Genomic DNA, 21,363 nt, shown 5'->3' on the forward strand with positions numbered 1-21,363 from the left:
TTATGTGCATGTGAGATATTTTCAAGAGTACACATCAGTTCGAGATAGAGATGCTATGTATGGATATATATGCAAGTTTCTATTATTTTATATTGCTACTCACATTTTGTTTGAAAATATATTGCTTTGCACATCACAATATCCCCACTGCTTGCATCACTAGAGATACATATATATGGAGTCAAAACTATCTGGCTAGGTCAAATTGGTAGAATTTCATAAAGGACCTTGATTGCCCCTCTATGTTATGCAAAAATCTTTTTTTTGGCAATTTATTATTTACACTAAAATATATACATTGTTTAGTGTTCCTCACCTTACATTGACATTCTACTCTATATATTGTCAATGTTAAGGACATGGGTCTTTCTATGAAAAGTATGTGATAATGGATAACACCATGCCTTGAGAAAAAAACGGTGATTGTGGTTTCATCACAACTGTGTAAATACATTACGTCACTATAATGTGACATCTCTCGGTTATGTGATCTACATGACAAAAGAAAAGATAACACACGTCGAAAGTTCCACCAATGTTGCCCAACTAACTAGCGAGCATCGTTTCTTCACTTCACATTCACAGGATCCAACTTTTGCCTTTTTCATACAAAATGAGTTACGTTCCTCCATTGTGTCTTGTTTGTGATCATCTAACAAGCGAGTGTTACGCTTATGATGAACATGCATATGCTTCGGGTATATGGAAATATCATTTAATAGTTGATCCCAGCTAATGTTACCCAACTATATATGTTTATATGGAAAATATTGTTGGATTTTATCACATTACATGTGCCAGCATGATAGTTCTAAGAAAAACTTATAAATTTAGTTAATTATAAAATATGGACCTTTTTAGAAATTATCATACGCAATGGTCCTTGATGAATAGTAGTAACAAAACATATACCAAAAACACCATACATCAAACCTTGTTGCACTATAAATAGCCTCTAGTGCTTTCATACTTCACAAAGAACATAACGAGTTGAATACTATTCTTGAGGAACTTATGGCCCAAAATGAAGGAATCCCTAATGGTACGCTTAGTGCCATGGTAATCGATGAAGATAAATGCCATGCTGATTCTACATGCTCAATGATCTGTACACAACTCAACTTTTGTGGTAAGTCCTTTCTGATCCTCTCCATCATAATATGTCAAGGACTAGATATTGAACTGCATGTGTTGTAACCCATGGTTTTATTGTTATACCACACGTTAAAAGTTGCAAACAAGTTTTATATATTATATATATAGCAGTGTACTACATTGGGGTTAATATCTTGTATGGTTATGAAGCAAGACAAAAGTTGTATTTGGATTTTATTAATTCATGGATTTGTTTATCTTACGTGCAACGGCTCTAAGCAAGCTTTGGGCGGAATATGTTACAAGTATGCTTATTGACATTCTATGTGTATATATATTATTTAAACACTAATTTCAACTTTCCATTGGTTGGCATGCAGACTACTATAAAGCTATTTTTTGATATGGAACAGGCATCGATTTTCCTTTTTTGTTTTTTCAGTCACAGTATTTACAAGTCCCATAAAGGCGCTAGATTTTCTTCAGAATCAAGCAGAAGGTGTTCATTTGGTTCTGGCAGATGTCCAAATGGAAGAAATGAATGGCTTTGAGTTCCTTAAAGTTGCAAGAGAACTTCATAAATCCATTCAAGTGATTAGTAAGTATCTAGACATATTTTCTATTCTTTATGGGGACTCCAAAGTTTACACATACAATTGTTTAATGTCCATATGGTTTATTACTTTGATTTGTCTACCAAAATATTTACTAGATTTATTATGCTAATAGATCTCTCTTTTGAATTAGTGATGTCAACTGAAACGACAATTTACACAATGAAGAGATGTGTTCAACTTGGCGCTCAAATTTTGGTCAAGAAGCCCCTTGATGTTGTAACCATACAGAATTTGTGGCAACATCTTGACATCAAAGTTCTAAAAATGGAGAAGATTAAGGATATGCTTCAAGGTGGCTTTATAATTTATCAATTTATTTTACAACTAATAATGTATATATAGCTTTCTTACATCAGCTCTAGCATAATATATATGCCACATATGTTCAGATAAATTTTTAGTTGTCTTAGTTTCATTGCAAATATGTTTATTGACTTTTGATAAATATTCCAACAATATATTATAATTAAGAACATATTTTTGGGAAATATTGTTTTTACAATTATATAGTTTCGTTAGTACTAACAGTTTGTAGTAATTTTGGATAATTAAAGTTGCACTAATGTCTACGGTGTTGTGAAGTATACAAGTCAAAATAAATATTGTCAAGTAAAATAAAATCTATATAGAGTTGGCATATTAGACACATAAACATAACAAGAGCCTTTTGTAGTGAAACATAGTGATGAATAAAGTTTTTTAATTTCATTTCAAAAAATTAAATATAAAAACTTCTTTATTTGAAATGTATTATGTATAGTATTCATTAAAAAAATATCTATTTATTTATATTTTTACAAGACATACAAGTAAAAAAAAGAATGAACATACCTGCTCAATGCTTATGTAGGTGTTGGAGATAAAAGCACTTGTGCCAATGAAATGAACTCTTTTCCTGAAAACCAAAAGGATGGTACTAAGAGGAAATATTACCTCATGTGGACTCCACATCTGCAGAAAAAGTTTCTACATGCTCTTGAAATACTTGGAGAAGGTCAAATATCTTTGGTGTAATTAGTTCAATTCATCACTACAGAAGATATTCTGGATTTCAGATATATAAATAGTGAATTATATGTATACATGTTGATCGATTTATATCATATGCTTCACCTAAACAAATAAAGATGATCATGGATGTGGACAACATTGATCGCAAACAAATTTCTACTCATCTGCAGGTATGTATACGATGTACATTTCTAAATTACATATATGCTAATTAAATTTCTTTGAAAATCTAAATAAAAAGTAAACATCAACCAAGTAAAAATGCATTTTCCATGTTGCAATAAAATACCTTGTCTCTGGGATAGAATAATGAATGCTCTGGTCCATCATAATTAAGCTCGATTGAGAATTTGCAGCTAAAAAAAACTACTAAACTCTAAGTAAGAGTAGGGATTTGAAACATCACAATAAATTTCATCTTTTCAATGGTGTATGTAATGTCAATGGATCAGCAGTCAATTGCAAATGAGGGTACCCTGTGGTGTGTTGCAGGAGAAAAGAATCTCGGTAGAATGGTTGTTGGTAGCTTAGGTATTGATGATGTTTTGTCTATTAGCACTTGCATTTACTGTTTTTCATTTTGTTTTCTTGTAATTATTTTTCTTCCTCTAAATAAAGCGATGCATAGTCCACCTAAGAGTTCAAGGGGAACAATGTAGAGATTAGAGAATGTAAGAGAGAGAGAGAGAGAGAGAGAGAGAGAGAGAGAGAGAGAGAAGGTCCAGTTGATATTTCATATGTGTATAATATGCAGGGAGAAAATATGACAGTTGACTTATTGTTTATACTAATATTTTCATTAATTATTTCATCAATCTATCCTAGAAACATCGACTGCAACTGAAAAAGAAGTTAAGCAAGGCATCATTTACAAAGGGAAGCAATGAGGATACATCAAATCCTAGTGCAAAGAATCATCTCACATGTCGTACCATGACCCTGCAGCCTCATCCCTACACTAATCAGCCTGCAGAAACAACTGTGAGTTAAACCATACAAAACTGATAGTGTTGCACACTTAATGAAAGCAAAATTGGTGGTCTTAATATAGTGCAGTATGAGTCTCTCTTGTTGTTTCTTGTAAAAACAAATTGACGATTTGCTTTTCCCTTACAGATGCAAATCCACTCTGAAGATGTTGAACATGATGATGTTTATGATGCAATGCGAAGAGCCTTGCAGGATGGGACTGCCTTTGATGAGTCCAAGTATTCCAGTGATCCTTTTAGTAATGAAGATGAAGATGTGGTAGGAGATGGATATGCAGATAAAGCTAATGCCATAGACTCATCTGGTGATCATTACCAGGTTGCTGTTGTCCTCACTACACCACACAACGTGGACTATACACAAGAGATCATGAACAAGGTTACTACTTCTGATGATGTGCAAGTCACTAGGGGAGGCAAGGCAACGGTTTCCCGCCTTGTGGATTATTCAGACTCTGACAGCGATTAGACAGAAGAATCAATCTACTTCAAGCTACTACTAGCAGTAACTGATTGGTGGTAGTTACAACAATAATTAGTCTCCTACATAATAATATTATGATGCTGGCCATATACAGTTGATGTAATTTTAATTCATGCAAAATAAGACTCCATATTGAAACAGTTAGTTTTGGACATTATAAAATTGTGATATTAGCATATCGTTTGTTAGGTGATACTCCACCAATAAATATAAGAGACTTTAAAGTGGAAGGATGTAGAGAAAAGACTTTAATACCCCTTATTAAATAAGGAGTTGTTGGAGGTGTGAGGTGGTTGGGAGGAAGGAATTTAAGTGGAAGGTAACTGACAAAATGTAACACCCTACGGGTCCTAGGATACCATCTCTACTACTACGTTGTATACCAACATCTTTATAAACTAAAGGCAACAAGTATTAGTATGATAATACACAAGTTTAAGCATATAAATAACCTTGTACATAAATATGTCAACTATTTGTAGAATTATGGGCCTGTTTGGTACAGCTCCAACTCCTAAATATAACTCCAGGAGTTGAGTCTGGAGTGGAGTTGTGGAGCTGCCAAAACCCAGCTCCACAACTCTAGTATATTTTGTGAGAGAGCTCCACCCAACTCTACTCCCAGTTTTGGTGGAGCTGAAACTGTTTGGCTGAGCTCCAGCTCCAGGAGGGGTGGAGCTAGAGCTGGAGCTGTGCCAAACAAGCCCTATATATCCCATCTGAATGCTTCATCTACTCTCTCCCACTATGCATGCCTCGTAGCATCAAAACCTAAAGTAAAATATACATGTCCTAATCGGACTCTAAATAATCTTTCCTAAAAATAAAAGGAAACTAACTTACTCTTCCTAATTAATAAATAAACTGTCATGTTGCATCCTTTTTTAAATTGACCCCCTCTAGATAAACTTCTTTAATTGATTAATTCCTTAACCGGATCTATCAAGAATCCAACAGCTAGCGGCTGATAATTTCCATTGGCTCACTCCAAGACTCTAAAGCCGATACTGACTCTAGGCCGATGATAGTTTCAGGGTTTACCAAATTTTGACGTTAATTGGTTCCCACTTTGCCGTCGTCGCCCTCCCAACCTCCTGTCGCCACCGCCAGCCTCCCGGCCTCATGTAGCCGCCTTCATTGGAGAAGGCGAAGATGAATCGAGACATAGAAGCAAAACGGCAACAGAGAGGCAACAGTAGTGGTAGAAAGGCATTTTGGAAGAGTGGCGGCCACCGCTTTCATCCTTCTGTACCTTCCGTTCCTCACCGCCACCTTCCGCTCCCTCACTGCCTCTGATGACCTGTCGCCCCGACCACAGGAGAGAGGAGGGAGGCCACTCTTCGCCACCACCTTCTAGGCTCTAGTGCACCCACCTCGAGCCTGCCCTGGATTCAGCGGGCGAGGGCCGCGCAGACCTCATCCATCGCCATGAGCCTCTCGTTAAGCCTGCCAACAAGGGGAAGCTAGACCCAGAGCTCTAGTGATAAGAGAGAGAAAGGAGGGAGGGAGGGAGAGAAGACGGGAGAAGGCATCGGTGCCCTTCCCATCTCCGGTTCGCCGCTGCTACTATCACCCTACCGAGTCCTGGCCTCTCTGCTGTGGAAGAGGGAAGAAAAGGAGAGGGAGGGGAGAGAAGGGAAGAAGAGGGGATGGAGACTTACATGTGGGTCCCATTGTCCTTTTTTATCTTCTTTTTTTATTATAGTGCCATGTGGACGCCACGTATGAATGAAGAGACTAAGTCAATGCATGCCACGTAGTACAAAACGTTGTCCAAACAATCCGAGGAGGCAAATTGAACCAGTATTGATATTTGGAGAAGTCATTATATCCGGTTTTGCGGTTGAGGGATATGAATTAGATCTGAGCTATATTTGAGGGAGTCAAGTTAGACTTATTCCAAGGGAGGAATAAGAGGGAGAGAAGTGGACTTTGGCCGCGGGCCGAGGGAGAGGAGAGAGACTTTGGGCCATTATAATTTTTAGTTTTTCTTTTTAATAAACTATGATAATTGTGTTTGTTGCTTAATAAATATTTTCGGTGCTCTGAAAATTCTAGTAAAATTTGAGGGCTCCTTTTAGACCAAGGAGAATTTAAGAAAAATACTCTGGGCCACATTTGATTTTTTCTTGTGCACATTTTAATAAATTCTATTGTTCCTTTTAGAGTGATTTTTAATTTGGGATGAATTTACAGGACGTGACAGGTAGGTACAATTTAGTACATAAAATTATAAGTTGTTCGTTTCGATGCACAAACTTGTCTAGTGCGTGCAAAGTAAGGCCAAAAAACACTTTATAACTAATTTCTCTAAAAGTTGCGCTCTGAGTAGGATATTATGCATGTGCTCAATCAGTAAAATGACTCTTTAGATCAGTAAAACAAACATGGGTTCATGTTTTTGGCTGTTGGCTCCGATTTTTCTTAGGAGATTAGCCCTTCATTTCATTCATGGCTGCCTTGGCGTATGGTAATGATATTTACTTCTGAATTTTTCTCTCATTCTATCAAATGAAATAGCATAGCTACTGCTTGTTTTAAAAAATATATACTCAATTAAACATAGGATATATGTTGAGTGTACAGACAAAAGGTATATAAAATATAAAAGGAAGATCCAATGAATACAAAATAATGGATAAAAACAAGGTAAACAAAAAAAGTATATGTAAAGGTTATTTAGACATAAGACATCTCTCGTAACCTTAATTATGCACGTGACATCCTAATCAAACTCTATATTAGCATGATTAGTCACAATATACTGTTTTTGACTTGATTTGCATGAACTAGACAAATTCATGCACCATAATAAGTATTTTACAAATTTGTATACTAAATTACACCTACGTAACAGGTTTATGTATCACCAATGCAATTTACTTTTCAATAAAATGCAGCGTTACTTGCCTTCAGTGAGAAGTAGCACTTAGCATATGACGACCAGCTGTGATCTCAAAAGCACTATATCATGATAAACATCATCAGACAATACCTCAATGCACAATCGATTACAAAATAGAAACAAATCACACATCAATATAATACGCCTCACCAAGCTAGGATGTTTAACTAAACAAACCATATTGCCTTAGTTCGGAGTCTTTCTAGTATTTGATTCGTAATAACTCATATACACAACCATGCTTTTCATGTGATCTACTCCCTCCGTCCCATTTTAAGTGCAACCATGAGTTTTCCGTGCCTAATTTTGATCGTCCGTCTTATTTGAAAAAAATTATAATTAGTATTTTTATTGTTATGAAATGATAAAACATGAATAGTATTTTACTCGTGACTTATGTTTTTAATTTTTTTTTTAAAATTGTTTTAAAAAAAACGGACGATCAAAGTTGGACGCGGAAAACCATGGCTGCACTTAAAATGTAACGGAGAGAGTACATATAATTATCTACCATTGTTATTTTATCAACAGGGTTTAATTTTTATACCCATCAAGGTTGTTGCTATAATTAACTTCTTGACGTATACAGATAAGCTGAAAAAAATAAAATAAAATAAAACAGAGTTAACAAGCTAACCAAAACTAACTGATTTAGCCCTCAATTCAAGGATTGTGAAGTCATATACCATTGTTCATTTAATTCCTATACCAAAACTAATCGTCTCCAAAGACCACCTCGGCCCCGTTTTCATTTATGCTAAATACACAAGCTGCCCACAAAAGGTAAAACTATTATCAATTGTTTATGCGGCAATTGCAAATATGCCACCATTTTAAATCGTTATTACTAAACCACCATTACAATATTACAAAACTGCCATTAGAACTATCATTCAAATGATATTCTCACAAGATATTATAAAAAACCAATAGGAAAATTTGAAAATGTCCTGTTGTTTATAGCATTTTCCAATTATCTCAACGATGCAAATTCTATGAAGATTTAAAGTTGCATCGTCTAGCTACAAAACAAATCCATTTAGACATCCTATTTACCTATTTGCCATTATTGTATTTACCTATTTGCCATTATGATACAATATTCCTGCAGTAACGTACGTTGTTCCTTAGTTATTTAATACAGATAGGACCCGACAGAATTTTATACATCGATGAGCTTTTCACATGTTTGCTATGGGACCCTTAGGGCTTGTTTCACACGTTTGCTATGGGACCCTTAGGGCTTGTTTGGTAGAGCTCCAACTCCTAAATTTAACTTTAAGAGTTGAGCCTGAAGTGGAGTAGTAGTGTAGTTTAAACCCAGCTCCGCTCCAATTTTTAGGTGGAGCTAAAATTGTTTGACTAAACTCTGGCGTACAGAGAGGTAGAGCTAGAGTTGTACCAAACAATCCCTTATTATAAGGCCTATTTAGGGAGCGTAAGATTCTAAGAAGTAAGAAGCAACTAGTTGATAACCAACTTATAAGAATCTAGACATGCTGAGTTTCTCAGCTTCTGGTTTCTAGTTCATCTTGTAGATTTTAGAACTAAAATTTCTCATAATCTAAACGAAAAGTTGGACTGTCAAAAGTTCCTCCAGACATACCCTTAGCAACCCCTCACAAAGCATACGCTGCGCATGCTATCCAAACGGATTGTACAGATCTCATGGCCATACGTGGAGTGGTAAATATACGAAGGTTTACAAATTTGGATGGTATTTAAGTGCACCGGAAACTTTTGGTGGTACCTTTCTACAACAGGCATCTTGCGACGTGCAGTAATGAGGTCAAAGTCAAACTGAGGCTTCAGGAGATGAGCAGTAATGATTACGAATGTCATGTGATGTCCAAACAGTCCAACCTGTGCTCCTGCTTACATAACATCAACTCCACGCGCATACATTCGAATGACAATACAAATCACACTAATCCAGCTAAACTATTTCTAAGAGTTTGCAGCTTTACTGCCCAGCACTGTTGCCTGCACAAAGAGAGAACATGTTAAGGATGCCAATAGATCAGATAACAGTTTTGTCATTAAATGATGTATTTGAAGTAAGAAGGAAAAACTGGATGCATATTGAAAAAGCAAGTGACCAATAACTAGCAGGAACCCATCATAGACAGCAAGCAATTCTGGTCATTCTACAACCTTTTAATACTCTGAAAACACATGTAACGATAGTAAAAAGAAACTACATTTGTTTCCTTAAATAATCAATATTTATAAAACGATCATGTATTTTGCAATTTGAATGAAACACAAGTGTCAACTGCTCATTCTTAGTTCTAGAGAAATAGCAGATAAAAGCTCCATAAAGACAGTTCCAACCAAAATGCAAAAGTCACACTGAATGTTAGACCAATAGGCGATGCCAATCTAGCACGGCATTGTTTTTCTCATAAATGAAGGCAAATAAAGTTATAGTGCCATAAGTTTTGATTGTAAATATGAAGTTCAAGAAACCCAGGACTGCTAGTGTATTTTACCCTATATTTGTACTGTGATATATAACAGATTAGAATGGATGGTAAGTAGTTCGAGAATTCAAAATTCATGCAAAGATAACTCTCAAAGATTAATTTTGATCATTTTTAATAATTCATGCAGAGAACACATGGAAGTAATAGCCAGGTGGAAGCTGTTGCAAATCAAAACCTTCAATTTGATTATTTCTATGCTGATTATTTTTTTCTCGAAAATGCAGGACGACTGCATTTCATTTCATTAAGAAGAAAGCGAATAAATGTCCAAAGAAAGGGTCAAGGAAACAACCCCGATACAACCCAAGAATGCATCCTACACAAGCGATGCTCGACCAATACGCTGATTAATTGACTGCTGTCACTAGCTTCATCTTGACAGATACAAAAATAAAAGAGAAGTATCAGTTCTTATGTTCAGGTACCCGATTGGTGCAAGATCCCCATTTCAAAAAACCTATACAGTATATGCATCATTAAAAATGTCAAGCAACAAAAAGTAAATTTGCCTCTAGTGGCACAAAGACATACCAAATCTTGAACTCCATTAGGATTAGGAAGCCCATTATTGTGAAGTAACTAAGTGTCCACAAATTAGAATGAACGGGAGAATTATTCATGCAATTGTCAATTAGTATCTAGAAATATTTTAACCAGATGAACATAAATTTGGACAGCTCAGAAATATATGCATTTCTTCAATTCTTGCAACACAGAAGTACACAGCTAAGATTTCTTTGTCGGCTCATAAATAAACTGAGCAGAATTCTAGAAAGAATGTTACATTGAATGAAAGTTGAGAAAACTTTGTTACCCTACATAAAGTTCAGATATGTACAACTAAGATAGTTCAGCTCAATACTACTAAAAAAATATATGAATAGCAAATTTGAATATTATTTGTCGGAATGCATTAATATAACATATGCATAGGAAGAAAAGAACAGCATAATACAGATGTATGGTACAGCTGCAGAAATAGAACAGCATTTTCTGCATAAGGATACAGAAAAGGATACAGGTGAAGGCTATACCAAGATGCTTGTATTAGTATACTGCAAGATAATGTCAAATAGCAGTGTAAAAATAAGAACAAAACATCAAAAAGAACTCAAAATGTAAGATAGCAAGTATACCTGACCAAAAAAAGGGCAATTGTTTTCTTCAGTAATGGCGATCATGTTTTCTTCTATGATGTGCCCCATCATGGTATATCTCACGCTGCCCCGTAGACGCCTCATCAATCATGCTTGTTGCAGGATCAACATCAGAATATGCGCTTTGGGGATCAGATCTATCACTGAACTTATCTTGAGTCACAGACACTGATCTATGCCGGGTATGACTAGTTGTACTTACATCATTGCTTCTGACTCTTGACATGCGGTCATATTCTCTCTGAGGACCATCTTGTACAACTGCTTGATTCAGAATAATAGTCTGACCCATTTTTGTTGTACTTATAACCATATTTCCTATGATCATCAGAATTTCTTTGGTGTCCGCTGTTCTCATGATGGTGAGAATACCTTTGATCTACTGTGCTTTCTGAATCTTTAATACTTCTATTCTCATGATCAGATACTTTCTGGTACTGGCGTTGATGACTTCCATTTCTTAAGTCCTTATATGAATCCCTCGTGCCATGGTTCCTTGATGAAACTATTCCAAAAGAATTAGCACATGGTAATTTTTCACAACTGACTGATGGAATACCAAAACTGTCCTTACCATAAGAACTGCTTGTAGGATTAAAACTTCCTTGGTATGTGCCATCATGAGGACTATTCTTAAGCACACTCTGTGCAATATCACCAGGCACATCCAAATGGCAACCAATCCCTCCTGCCTGTTTGATCTCTTCCATATGCTCATCAATTATGTCTCTTAAAATCTTCAACAGAGAAGGAAAAAAAATTAAATCCATATATCGATCACATATTGCAGAATCAACTGAGTATAAGTAACATAACATGCACTGAAGGGTCATCTGAGTATATGACACATTGAACAATCTAGATGGTATAAGAATAATTAAATATGAAATCTAAGCGTAACTAACTTGAGATTGAAAATGAATAAATAAATCAATTGAGATGATGTTCCCTGACTTCGAACCCTAATAGAAAGTGAGCTGTCATCAACAAAAGAGAGTGTTGAGTAATGTTCCACCTGAAAAGTTACATAGACCCTCCATGTAAATCTGAATTATCATGGTCACAACACAACATTTGGACTGGCTTTTTGATAGTAACACACAGATAAAAATAATAATATGCTAGGAAATATTTTCAAAGACATCTGATGGATTTGTTTTTCTTGTGATCAGTCACACAATCTTTTACTTATAATAATACCCAAGATTTCAAACGTTTGCAAGCAGGATCCCATAGAGAACTATATTTAGGGGCCATTGGACATACATAAATGATTCATATATCAGAAAACTTGAGGATGATAAAGACAAATGATATTTTTGAGAAACAAATCCAAACGAACCTCTTTTGGATTTCTCTTCGCTTTCTTGCCACGGTACGACGTTCTTCTTCGCTTGTAATCTCGCTCTTCAGCTAAAAGCTCCTCTCTAGTCTTGACTCTACCAAATTCCTTTTCAAGATGGCAATAAAGAGAGCTAAGATACACTAAAATGATATTATGAGCACCATCTTGTACAGAAAACAAAGTCAAGAGGATCAACACTATGTTCTTAATTTTTTTTTTAAGAAAATGTGCATTTAGATAGTAAATAACAAAGCAAAGAGATCAGAGCATGTTAGTCAAATGTTCAAATATAAAGTATCTACAGATCATTAAGGATCATAAAAACTATAAATGCAACTGTTTCATGAGTCAATATTTTTTTCTTAAGAGCTGTTCAATAATAGGTACATACAACTCCTGGAACAACTAGAAAATATAAAAACATTGAGCATGAGCATGGTATCTACTATCTAGATATTAAAACCTACTACTGACAGAGTGGTTGCATGCCTTTACCTGGCTATCTACTCGGCGTGATATAATACCATCATACTCCAGAACAGCTCTGTAGTTTGGTCGTTTTGATCGCTCCTCGCGGCCTCGTTCCAGTGCTTTTGAATATTCCAGTAAACTACCAACAAATGAATATATGGGGTCATGGAAGGAAAAGCTTTGTGAAACCAAGCAGAAGTGCAAAACTAATCATATGCTGGGAATGCAAATTACTGTGAGGGATCAGGCTGTTAAATATTATTAATAACTATTTTAATTATGTGCATTCATGACAGGCAGCCTACATGTAGCATAAAACCAATGTACTTGAATTCATATATATCAGAGCAACATATTTGAAACACAGATAACTTGTGATTACTAACCCAGATTCTTTCCCTCGAATTTCCATATAGCTTATTACATCATGTCCATTGGACCATCAAATAATAGATTGTTAGATGTCGAATTTAATATGCAGCTTTTTCCGACAGTCTGCTGGACTGAAACTAGTGATGTCAAGATCTCCAAAGCATTCTTCAATCTTGGTAGCATAGAACTATATAATTCAATAAGCAATGCTTGATTAAATAGGACAGTAGGTTTTGAGAAAGCGTACAGCTGAAATTTGGCCGGACGTGGCGCTCGAAGTGCCTTGATCTTCTCCTCCAAGGAGAACCTCTCATGCAACGCCGCAATGGCAGCAGCAACTTGAGCAACAGACACAGAGGGCGTCCCAACATTTCCAAAATCACTTCCTTCTACACCTGAACCTCCACCGCCGTCAACACCGACGGCCAAACAAGACCCCGCACGCAGAATAGCCTCCCTCACCGCCGCGATCGCGAAGGATCTCCCGCTACTCTCTCCATACAGGATCCTCAGCTGCGTCCCTAGCCACGAGACGGCGTCGACAAGCCTCGGGCACTCAAACCGTATGGCCCTTGGGTCAACAAACCCAGACCCTCCACCCTCGGCGCCGCGCGCATCCTCCAGGGAGCAGCGCGCCTCCGACGCCGCCGCCTTGAGGCACAGCCGCAGCAGCACCCAGACATGGTCCCTCGTCGCCGCGTCGATCACGACCCCGTACCTCTGCGAGGCCGCGAGCACCCACCGGCGCATCTCGGCCTCCCACCGCGGGAGGCCAGAGCGCTCCGCCGCCGCCACCGCACGTGACGCGGCGTGGGTGTAGGACCCCGGCAGCACGCCGTGGGCGGCGGCGCCCCAGGAGTCCAACTCCCGGCGAAGGAGGCAGAGCTCCGACGGGAGGAGGAGGAGGAGGCCGCGCGGGGGAGAGGACGGGGCGGAGGGGGAGGGGGAGTAATCGGCGCAGTGGGCGGCGAGGAAGGCGGGGAGGGAGGAGGAAGCGGGGGGAGACGGGGTGGTGGTGGTGGAGCGGACGACGGCGGGGCAGTCGGAGTAGGGGAGAGGCGGGGGAGGGAGAGGGATGGGGATGGTGGCGGCGGAGGCGGAGGCGGGCGGAGAGGCGAGGGGCGGGAGCGGAGGCAAGGGGAGGGAGGTGGAGGCGGCGGCGGGGAGGGGGGTGGTGGGGGTGGTGGTGGGGTGGGGGGGATGGAGTGAGGAGGGGAGGGAGGAGAGGGCGGAGGAGGCGGCGGAGAGGAGGGAGCGGAGGTGGGCGAGGGCGGAGGCGGCGGAGGGTGGCGGATGCGGCGGAGGTGGTGGTGGATCCATGGGAGGGGAGGGGTTTCGCGGCGGCGGCGGCGGGGGAGGGGGATTGCCGCGGCCTGCCGGCGGGTCGTGGGGTCGTGGGTACCCGCTAGTCGATGGGCACAAGAAATTTCACTCTTTGGTGTCTTTGCAGTTTGGCACCTTAATCTTTGAAAACATTCTTAGGCCCTTTGATGGTGAGTTTAGTTCACGCCAAAAATGAAAGTTTGGTTGAAATTTGAACGATGTGACGGAAAAATCAGAAGTTTACTCCCTCCGTCCCAAAAAAAGACAAACTATGGGTTTCCGTGTCCAACTTTAACTGTCTGTCTTATATGAAATTTTTTTATAATTCGTATTTTTATTGTTGTTAGGAGTAGATGATAAAACATGATTAATATTTTATGCGTGACTTGTCTTTTTAATTTTTTTCATAATTTTTTCAAATAAGACGGACGGTCAAACATTGGGCACGGAAACCAGGGTTTGTCTTTTTTTGGGACGGAGGGAGTATGTGTGTAAGAAAATTTTGATGTGATGGAAAAGTTGGAAGTCTGAAGAAAAAGTTTGGAACTAAACTCGGCCTGAATCAAAAGACTTACGTAGGATTTTCATAAGATTCAAATCAAAATTTTCCTATTTGGCCCCTTGATTTAAAAAATTGAAGCTTTCCAAATCCTATGAAATTCTTATGTAATGGCACATTGCATGTGGATTTTTGAAGAAACTTAGCAAGAGCTCCAACCTTTTGGAAAATTCTTTTAAGTCTATCTCTCTCATCTGATTCCTGTGTTTTTTCGTACGGTCCAATCAAACAATCATTCATGTATTTTTTCTATATTTTACAATCATTTATTTTACACTTCAATTCCTGTCGGAATCTTGTGTTTTTCCTATTCCTCCAAAATTTTTTTCAATCCTGCGATACAAAGGGCCCTTAGGCTTTGTTTTCTTTGTTCTAATTAGATCCTTGTCACTGTAAATTTGCTAGTTTTATAAAAATGCCATTGCAATTCGTCTAACTAAATAATATGATTATAGATTTGTTAAAATCGAAAATATGCCACTACTTATCCTTTGGATGCACTAAGATTTCTTTTTGACCAACTTGCCTTTATCTTATACCTTAATCCCATCCTCTTTCTCTCCCCATCCAAGTCATCGATGAGCAAAAGCAGCAGCCCAGTGTCCTCATGTTCATCGACTCCCCGATAGTAGGTGAGGCAAGAGCAACAATAGTAACTGTCCTTATCCTCATCCGACTCACCCATCGAGATCCCAGCAGCACTAGCGGCGACGGCGAGGGAAGCATGAGGCTGCTTCCGCTTCAGATCTACTCCCTCCGTCTCAAAAAAAGACAAACCCTGGTTTCCGTGCCCAACGTTTGACCGTCCGTCTTATTTGAAAAAAAATTAAAAAAAATTAAAAAAACAAGTCACGCATAAAATATTAATCATGTTTTATCATCTAACAACGATGAAAATACGAATTATAAAAAACTTTCATATAAGACGGACAGTCAAAGTTGGACACGCAAACCCAGGGTTTACCTTTTTTTTGGGACGGAGGGAGTAGCTGACAAAGTCAACATCAAGGGGATCTATTTGTGGCAGTGGGGTCAAGGAGGGACCTGCTGCTGCGAAGGACATCGACCATTAGGAGTTCACCGCAGCTTAGCAACACTGTCCTACATCGTGTGAAGTGCAAACTTAACCGTCAACTTCTACATAAAAATATATCAAATATAATATCAAAACTTAGTGGTAGGAGTTTACTACTAATCACTTCCACTAGTTTTAGTAAATCTATGTATGCATGTTATTTAAGGAGAAAATATACCGGACATTATATGAGTGCTCTAGTACTAAGACTCTGGATAAGAAAGAAAGTTCCTACGCAAAAGTAATTTTGTCTAGAGTGATTTCTTTCACGTTCAATAATTCAACTAATTTGTCTGGATAAAGATCTCCCAGTACACGTTGAATTCATATGATGAGTTCCCGCGCGCATCGAGCCTGTCGCAGCTACACTCCATGAAGTTAGAGTGCATGCAAGCGTAGCCCACGTTATCAGCTATAGTATCGTTACCTGTATGTTCGGGTTTAACACGCACCATCGCTACGGGAAATACCTCACGCCTTTCGTTGGCATAGGCATTGCTAGCCACCCATCACCAAGACTAACGACTGGAAACATGAATATGTGGTGCTCGAAGTTGTGCGACACTTCCTTGTGCATGAGCCTGAATAGGCACACATATCGTTGTGGGCACGTAGGAAAACGCCCTGCTGTAAGCTCACAACTCGAAAAATATTTATGGTAAATTGTAAAACCTCTCTTCGGCTCGAATAATACGAAAATCAATGGAATAATACGAAAATCAATGTTATATGGGATGAAACTACCATCAAAGAACATGTTTTTTTTTCAAATTTAATACCTATTTACGCTATTTTGGAGATGGACAGAAACTGAAACAACCAAAGAGTTGCTTGACTGTAGGATGCTCAGTCTGCTCTCATCCTGAAGGATGGTCACTGCAGGGCATCAGTCGTGGCCAGCAAAATGTACTTCCATCACCGTCTTAGACCGAAAAACTAAAACCTTGGAAGGGCATAAAACATAACAGAATGCTGTAGCTGAGTACACATGGAACCTAAATACCACGAGAATACAACCATAGCATGTGAAAATTCTCACAATCAGTTCTTCCAAGCTAAGAGTTGATTCATCATTCTTTCAGAAAATTGGTGTTCAGTAGGGTCTGTAGGCACGACATAGACGCAAACATGACTAACAAAATCCACTGAATAAAATAGGCGGGCCTTCCAGCGTAAAACACACTCGAGAGAACGCTCTAAGCTGCAGCACCCTTGCCCTTCTTCCTCTGGAGCTTCTTCATGTAGAACTCAAGCTCTTTGCCCTCCAGGATGTACCTGTCATTCAAAACGTTCAATGTGATTAAATAGTCCTTGTTAAGTGGGAAATTTCAAAGTTTGTTAAAAGCTTAAAACGGAAATTATCAACATGACTAGTTTAAACCCAAGAATAAGACACCTAACACTCTGAGCATATAAACCAAATGTAAATAAAATTATTAACTCATCAAAGAAAGGAAAGCAGGAACCTATTGTAGTCCTTACCCATCAGCTCTGCCACATTGCCCAGGCCGGGAGGAGATGCAGGCCAAGAGCCTTCCGCTGCCAAATTGCTCTTCAATGTGCGAGTCCAGAGTGCGAGTTTGCTGACGCTTTTCAAGCTTCCTCACAACATGGTTGCTCTTTTTTGCTTCCTCCGTGGCAGCCTCACCCTCTTGTCCCTACATACACAAAAAATGGACATTTTGTTTCAAACAAGGGAGCCATTACAACTACAATTTTACATAGTAATGGACAAAAAACAGCATGAGAATAAAAACGCATAATTTTACATATGAATAAAATAAAGCAAGCATAAAAACATAAAACTGCACTATATAGCTATCAATGAAATGATCAGACGATACTTTCAAATCTGAGTGCAACTTGCATCAAGAAATAATAGCCCAATGTTTAATATTGCATACATAAACAAAATAATAAGGTACCAGGTTAAATGATTCAACAAATCAATACACAAAAGAAGTAGCCAACAAAAAGAGAATGGGACAATAGACAAAGGAAAATTTTACACTAATTTGAACATAGATAAAACAATACAGCAGAACCGCATAGAGCATCTCAAACAAAACAACAAAAAGACGGTTTTGATGCTTATGTAAAACAACCAAGACAAACAGATAATCAAGTAAGTGTGTAGTGAAGGGTACAGAACATTTGGCCACAATAAATAATACCTCAGCAGCATCCTTCTTAGCAGCAGGAGCTTTCTTCTTCCTACCGATATCGACACCATAGTGAGTGAGATACCACTGCTTGAATGGGGCAGCATCAACTTGCACAATGGCACTCTTCACAAGGGTCTGGGTCCTCACAAGCTCATTGTTTGACGCATTGTAGACCACATCAAGGATACGGGTCTTGCGAGTGACAGCCTCACTTCCCCAAGAATAGTTACCAGTATCCAGGCGAAGAGCCCTCCACTTCAGATTTCCTCCACGAACACGGACCCTCCTCACTGTCTTGTTGCTCGACAACTTGGTGTTTGCCGGCTGGCGACCAAGCTCATACCTTAACAACAAACCAGAACGACAATATTACACTCTGGAACAAGAAGCACAAGCAACCAAGTCATCACAATTATCACAGCTACAGCCTACATTTAGCATTTAACATTGTCATGGCTCAATCAAATTCTTCCTAGTGGTGGTCCATTGTTTTTGACAGAAACAACAAAGTCATCAGAATGGAAGCTTGTGCATACAACAATCACAAAACAATCTTAGAATCACACACAGCTGCAACACATATTTAACCATATAATTGCATTAGGTAAATGAGGTGAGGACAATCATCAACGCTATGTGACTTCTGCATTCTAAACAGTGACCGACTCATTCATCAATAATTCAATAATCACATCTTCAGTGGGGAGTAATTTCTTTCACGTTCATAATTTAACTATCTACAACTAATTTGTGGGGAAACAGGGACAAGCGTGTCAAGTTCTAGGAATTTCAGCCACATCCATTTGCAAGCACATCATTCTCACATATAACTATAACCAACTAAAATTGTGGAAAAATGACATACTAGCATCATCTTTCCCAACCATTTATCGAGAGAACACAATTGTCTTTCTAATCTAAGTTTCACTGCGCCATGCAAGAGATCTAGGTATATACCATCATATATGCAAACATAACAAACCATCCAAAGAAACAATCTAAATCATGCACTCATCCAACACACCTAATCCCCAAAACAACAACGCCCGCTCGAACCGAATGGAAACGCACGCAAGAAAATAAAAAAAAGAGTGGGAGATCGGCATTACTTTCGCTTCTTCCTCCACGCTTTCTGCTTCCCACCGGTGGCCCGGCGCTTGTGCATGGAGTCACGCGAGATACCTGCACAGCCATCACCGCACCCCCATCAATCCATCAGCACACACACACGCAAAAAACCCAAACAACGAACTCCACAACCCCCCACGCGGATGGGGGTAAGCGGAGGAGGAAGGTTGAGCACCCGGGTTGCGGGCGTGCCTTACCCATGGTGGCGGCGGCGGCGGAGGTGGCTCCGGCTGCTCCGCCTCCTCTTCGTGTGCTCGCGCCGCCGCAGCTGCTGGTTGGGAACTAGCGGGGGGGAGGAGAGGCGGGCGAAACCCTAGTGGGTGGGCTTATATAGGGAGGCGGCCGTGGCTTAGGGTTTACTTCGCAGGCGGTGATCGGGTCGATCCGACGGCTGGGAATGAGCCTGCCATCTGATCCACCCCATTCTTCAGGCGAGGGGGGTGGTGGGCAGTCCGTTGGGCCTAGATTGCAACGTACGAAGGAAATGATGCATTGGGCCCGGCCCACACCAACGTTGGCCTTCTTGATTCCATCAGATTTTTTTTTGTTTTGGCTGTGTTCTCCCTCAAGGTTTCAACCACATATTTCTTGTTTTCCACATGCACATATCCCAAACGGTTAAATGGTGCACTTTTTTTAAAAAAAATTACACAAAAGTTACTGTAAAAATCAAATTAATTCATTTTTCAAACTTTTTAAGCTAATACTTAATTAATCGTGCATTAATTTGTCACTTTGTTTGCGTGCGAGTGGGATATGCTCCAATCCCTTCAAAAGAACACTGCCATCAGAATTACTGTCAAGCCACCTGTTTTACTCATAAAAAATAAACTTCTAGCTTATTATCTAGGTTTGTAAGCTACAAGTTGGTTTTTTTTATATGGGATAGGGGTCTTAGGTTTTTTTTTCCAACTGCCTCTGCGCAAAAAAAAAAAAAAAACTTTACCCTAACACGTTGCTGAACTCATTATATATTGGCAGTTTTGTATTAAAGTTGGGGACATCATGCTCGCAATGCAAATCCATCCTGTAGATTTGTAGTTCTGCGTAGTGGTGTAAAGTGGCTACGAGAGCAGAGCGAATCTGGTTGGCAATCTTGTAAATGGCTGGTAGAAAAATGGCAGCCTACAACCTAATAATAAGAAGGTGGATGGATCATGTCTAGGGATGCAAGCGGGTTTCTTTAGCCCGCTAATCTCACTTCTACTTCATTTTTTCTTCTAAATTTTATACTATCATGTAAGAAATGAACTAGCAAACGGGTTTTTTTGCGAGTAGAGGAACTATCCACTTGCATCCCTAATCATGTCCACTCTAATGGTCCAACATACTCTTCTTGGCACCTAACATAATGGAATAACGTGAAGAGACCGGTAATGACAAAAATAACATCAAACATAAGGATCTATATAATTTTGAGATTGAAAGGAGCAAAACGGACTGAGCAAGCTAGTAAACTAGGGAATGCCTCCATGCAGGGAAACAAGGTGGGTGTTAGATATAATGCCTCCATGCCTCCAATGCAGCGCGTGTTACATATACTCTGTTGCTTAAAAGTAGGATTAGATTAGATTGAGTTGCAGGTGTCGGCTCTATATATAGGGTATTTAGCTAGTCTTTGGAATTTAGCAATAAATAATCAGAATTAGTCCCCTTCAAGTTCTCTTCCCAGCATATATTCTCCCCTTAGTATAAGCCGATGTCGCCCGACTGTCTTTCTACAATGTTTACCCAATAAAACCACGCACATAACATAGAAAAAAACATGTCTCACTCTCAGGATGAATGGAAGGAGCATATCGATGCCAGAGGAAATATTGAGTGTATGTAGAAGAAAACAGTCAAATGCTAATTGATGATTCTTAAAAAAAATGGAATAAGAAAATGTTATGCCTGCATAAAAGTTATCAACAAGAATTAAAGAACATGTAAAATTGTAGTAGTAATGATGAAGATTGTATAGTTACATCTGCATTATAAGGTTACTGCATTACACCTGATTTGCATTCTTGTTACCTTATGTCGTAGTCAAAGTAGTCTGGAAGGATAATTACGTCATATTTTAGTTTTTTTACTGCACATAATATACATATAGGAACCAAAACAAAACCAAAAGAAAAAAAAGAATCACACAGAATATCAATTGGCACATTAGTCTATATTCTAGTATTAAGCAGTTAG

At 38.9% G+C, this 21,363-nt stretch overlaps 3 protein-coding genes across 4 annotated transcripts; 1 reads left to right on the forward strand and 2 right to left on the reverse strand.

The window, feature by feature from the left end:
* The first annotated feature begins 976 nt into the window (after positions 1-976).
* Positions 977-4,420, forward strand: LOC107277216 (two-component response regulator ORR28). Of its 2 annotated transcripts, none has more exons than XM_015779313.2 (5): positions 977-1,129; positions 1,538-1,693; positions 1,843-2,004; positions 2,563-3,704; positions 3,840-4,420. In XM_015779313.2, exons 4-5 carry the CDS (start codon positions 3,657-3,659, stop codon positions 4,179-4,181), a joined length of 390 nt encoding a protein of 129 aa, XP_015634799.1. In that variant the 5' UTR covers positions 977-1,129; positions 1,538-1,693; positions 1,843-2,004; positions 2,563-3,656; the 3' UTR covers positions 4,182-4,420. Both variants share the same exon structure in this region; 1 of them encodes a protein (XP_015634799.1).
* A 4,321-nt stretch (positions 4,421-8,741) lies between these two features.
* On the reverse strand, positions 8,742-14,369 carry LOC4335546 (U11/U12 small nuclear ribonucleoprotein 48 kDa protein). Its single transcript, XM_066309683.1, is given in 7 exon segments — positions 8,742-10,642; positions 10,724-10,989; positions 10,991-11,249; positions 11,319-11,481; positions 12,087-12,194; positions 12,585-12,699; positions 13,180-14,369. Coding segments are annotated over 6 exon segments (1,956 nt in total). The 5' UTR covers positions 14,253-14,369; the 3' UTR covers positions 8,742-10,642; positions 10,724-10,751.
* Positions 14,370-16,812: 2,443 nt separating this feature from the next.
* LOC4335547 (small ribosomal subunit protein eS8-like) lies at positions 16,813-19,581 on the reverse strand. Its single transcript, XM_015781076.3, has 5 exons — positions 19,380-19,581; positions 19,164-19,236; positions 18,064-18,397; positions 17,372-17,547; positions 16,813-17,164 (listed from the first exon to the last, which is right to left on the reverse strand). The coding sequence occupies exons 1-5, from the start codon at positions 19,381-19,383 to the stop codon at positions 17,086-17,088; spliced, it is 666 nt and encodes a 221-aa protein (XP_015636562.1). The 5' UTR covers positions 19,384-19,581; the 3' UTR covers positions 16,813-17,085.
* Between the last annotated feature and the right edge of the window lie 1,782 nt (positions 19,582-21,363).

The sequence above is a fragment of the Oryza sativa genome, chromosome 4 (genome assembly GCF_034140825.1).
Source record: "Oryza sativa Japonica Group chromosome 4, ASM3414082v1".
NCBI classification, from domain to species: domain Eukaryota; kingdom Viridiplantae; phylum Streptophyta; class Magnoliopsida; order Poales; family Poaceae; genus Oryza; species Oryza sativa.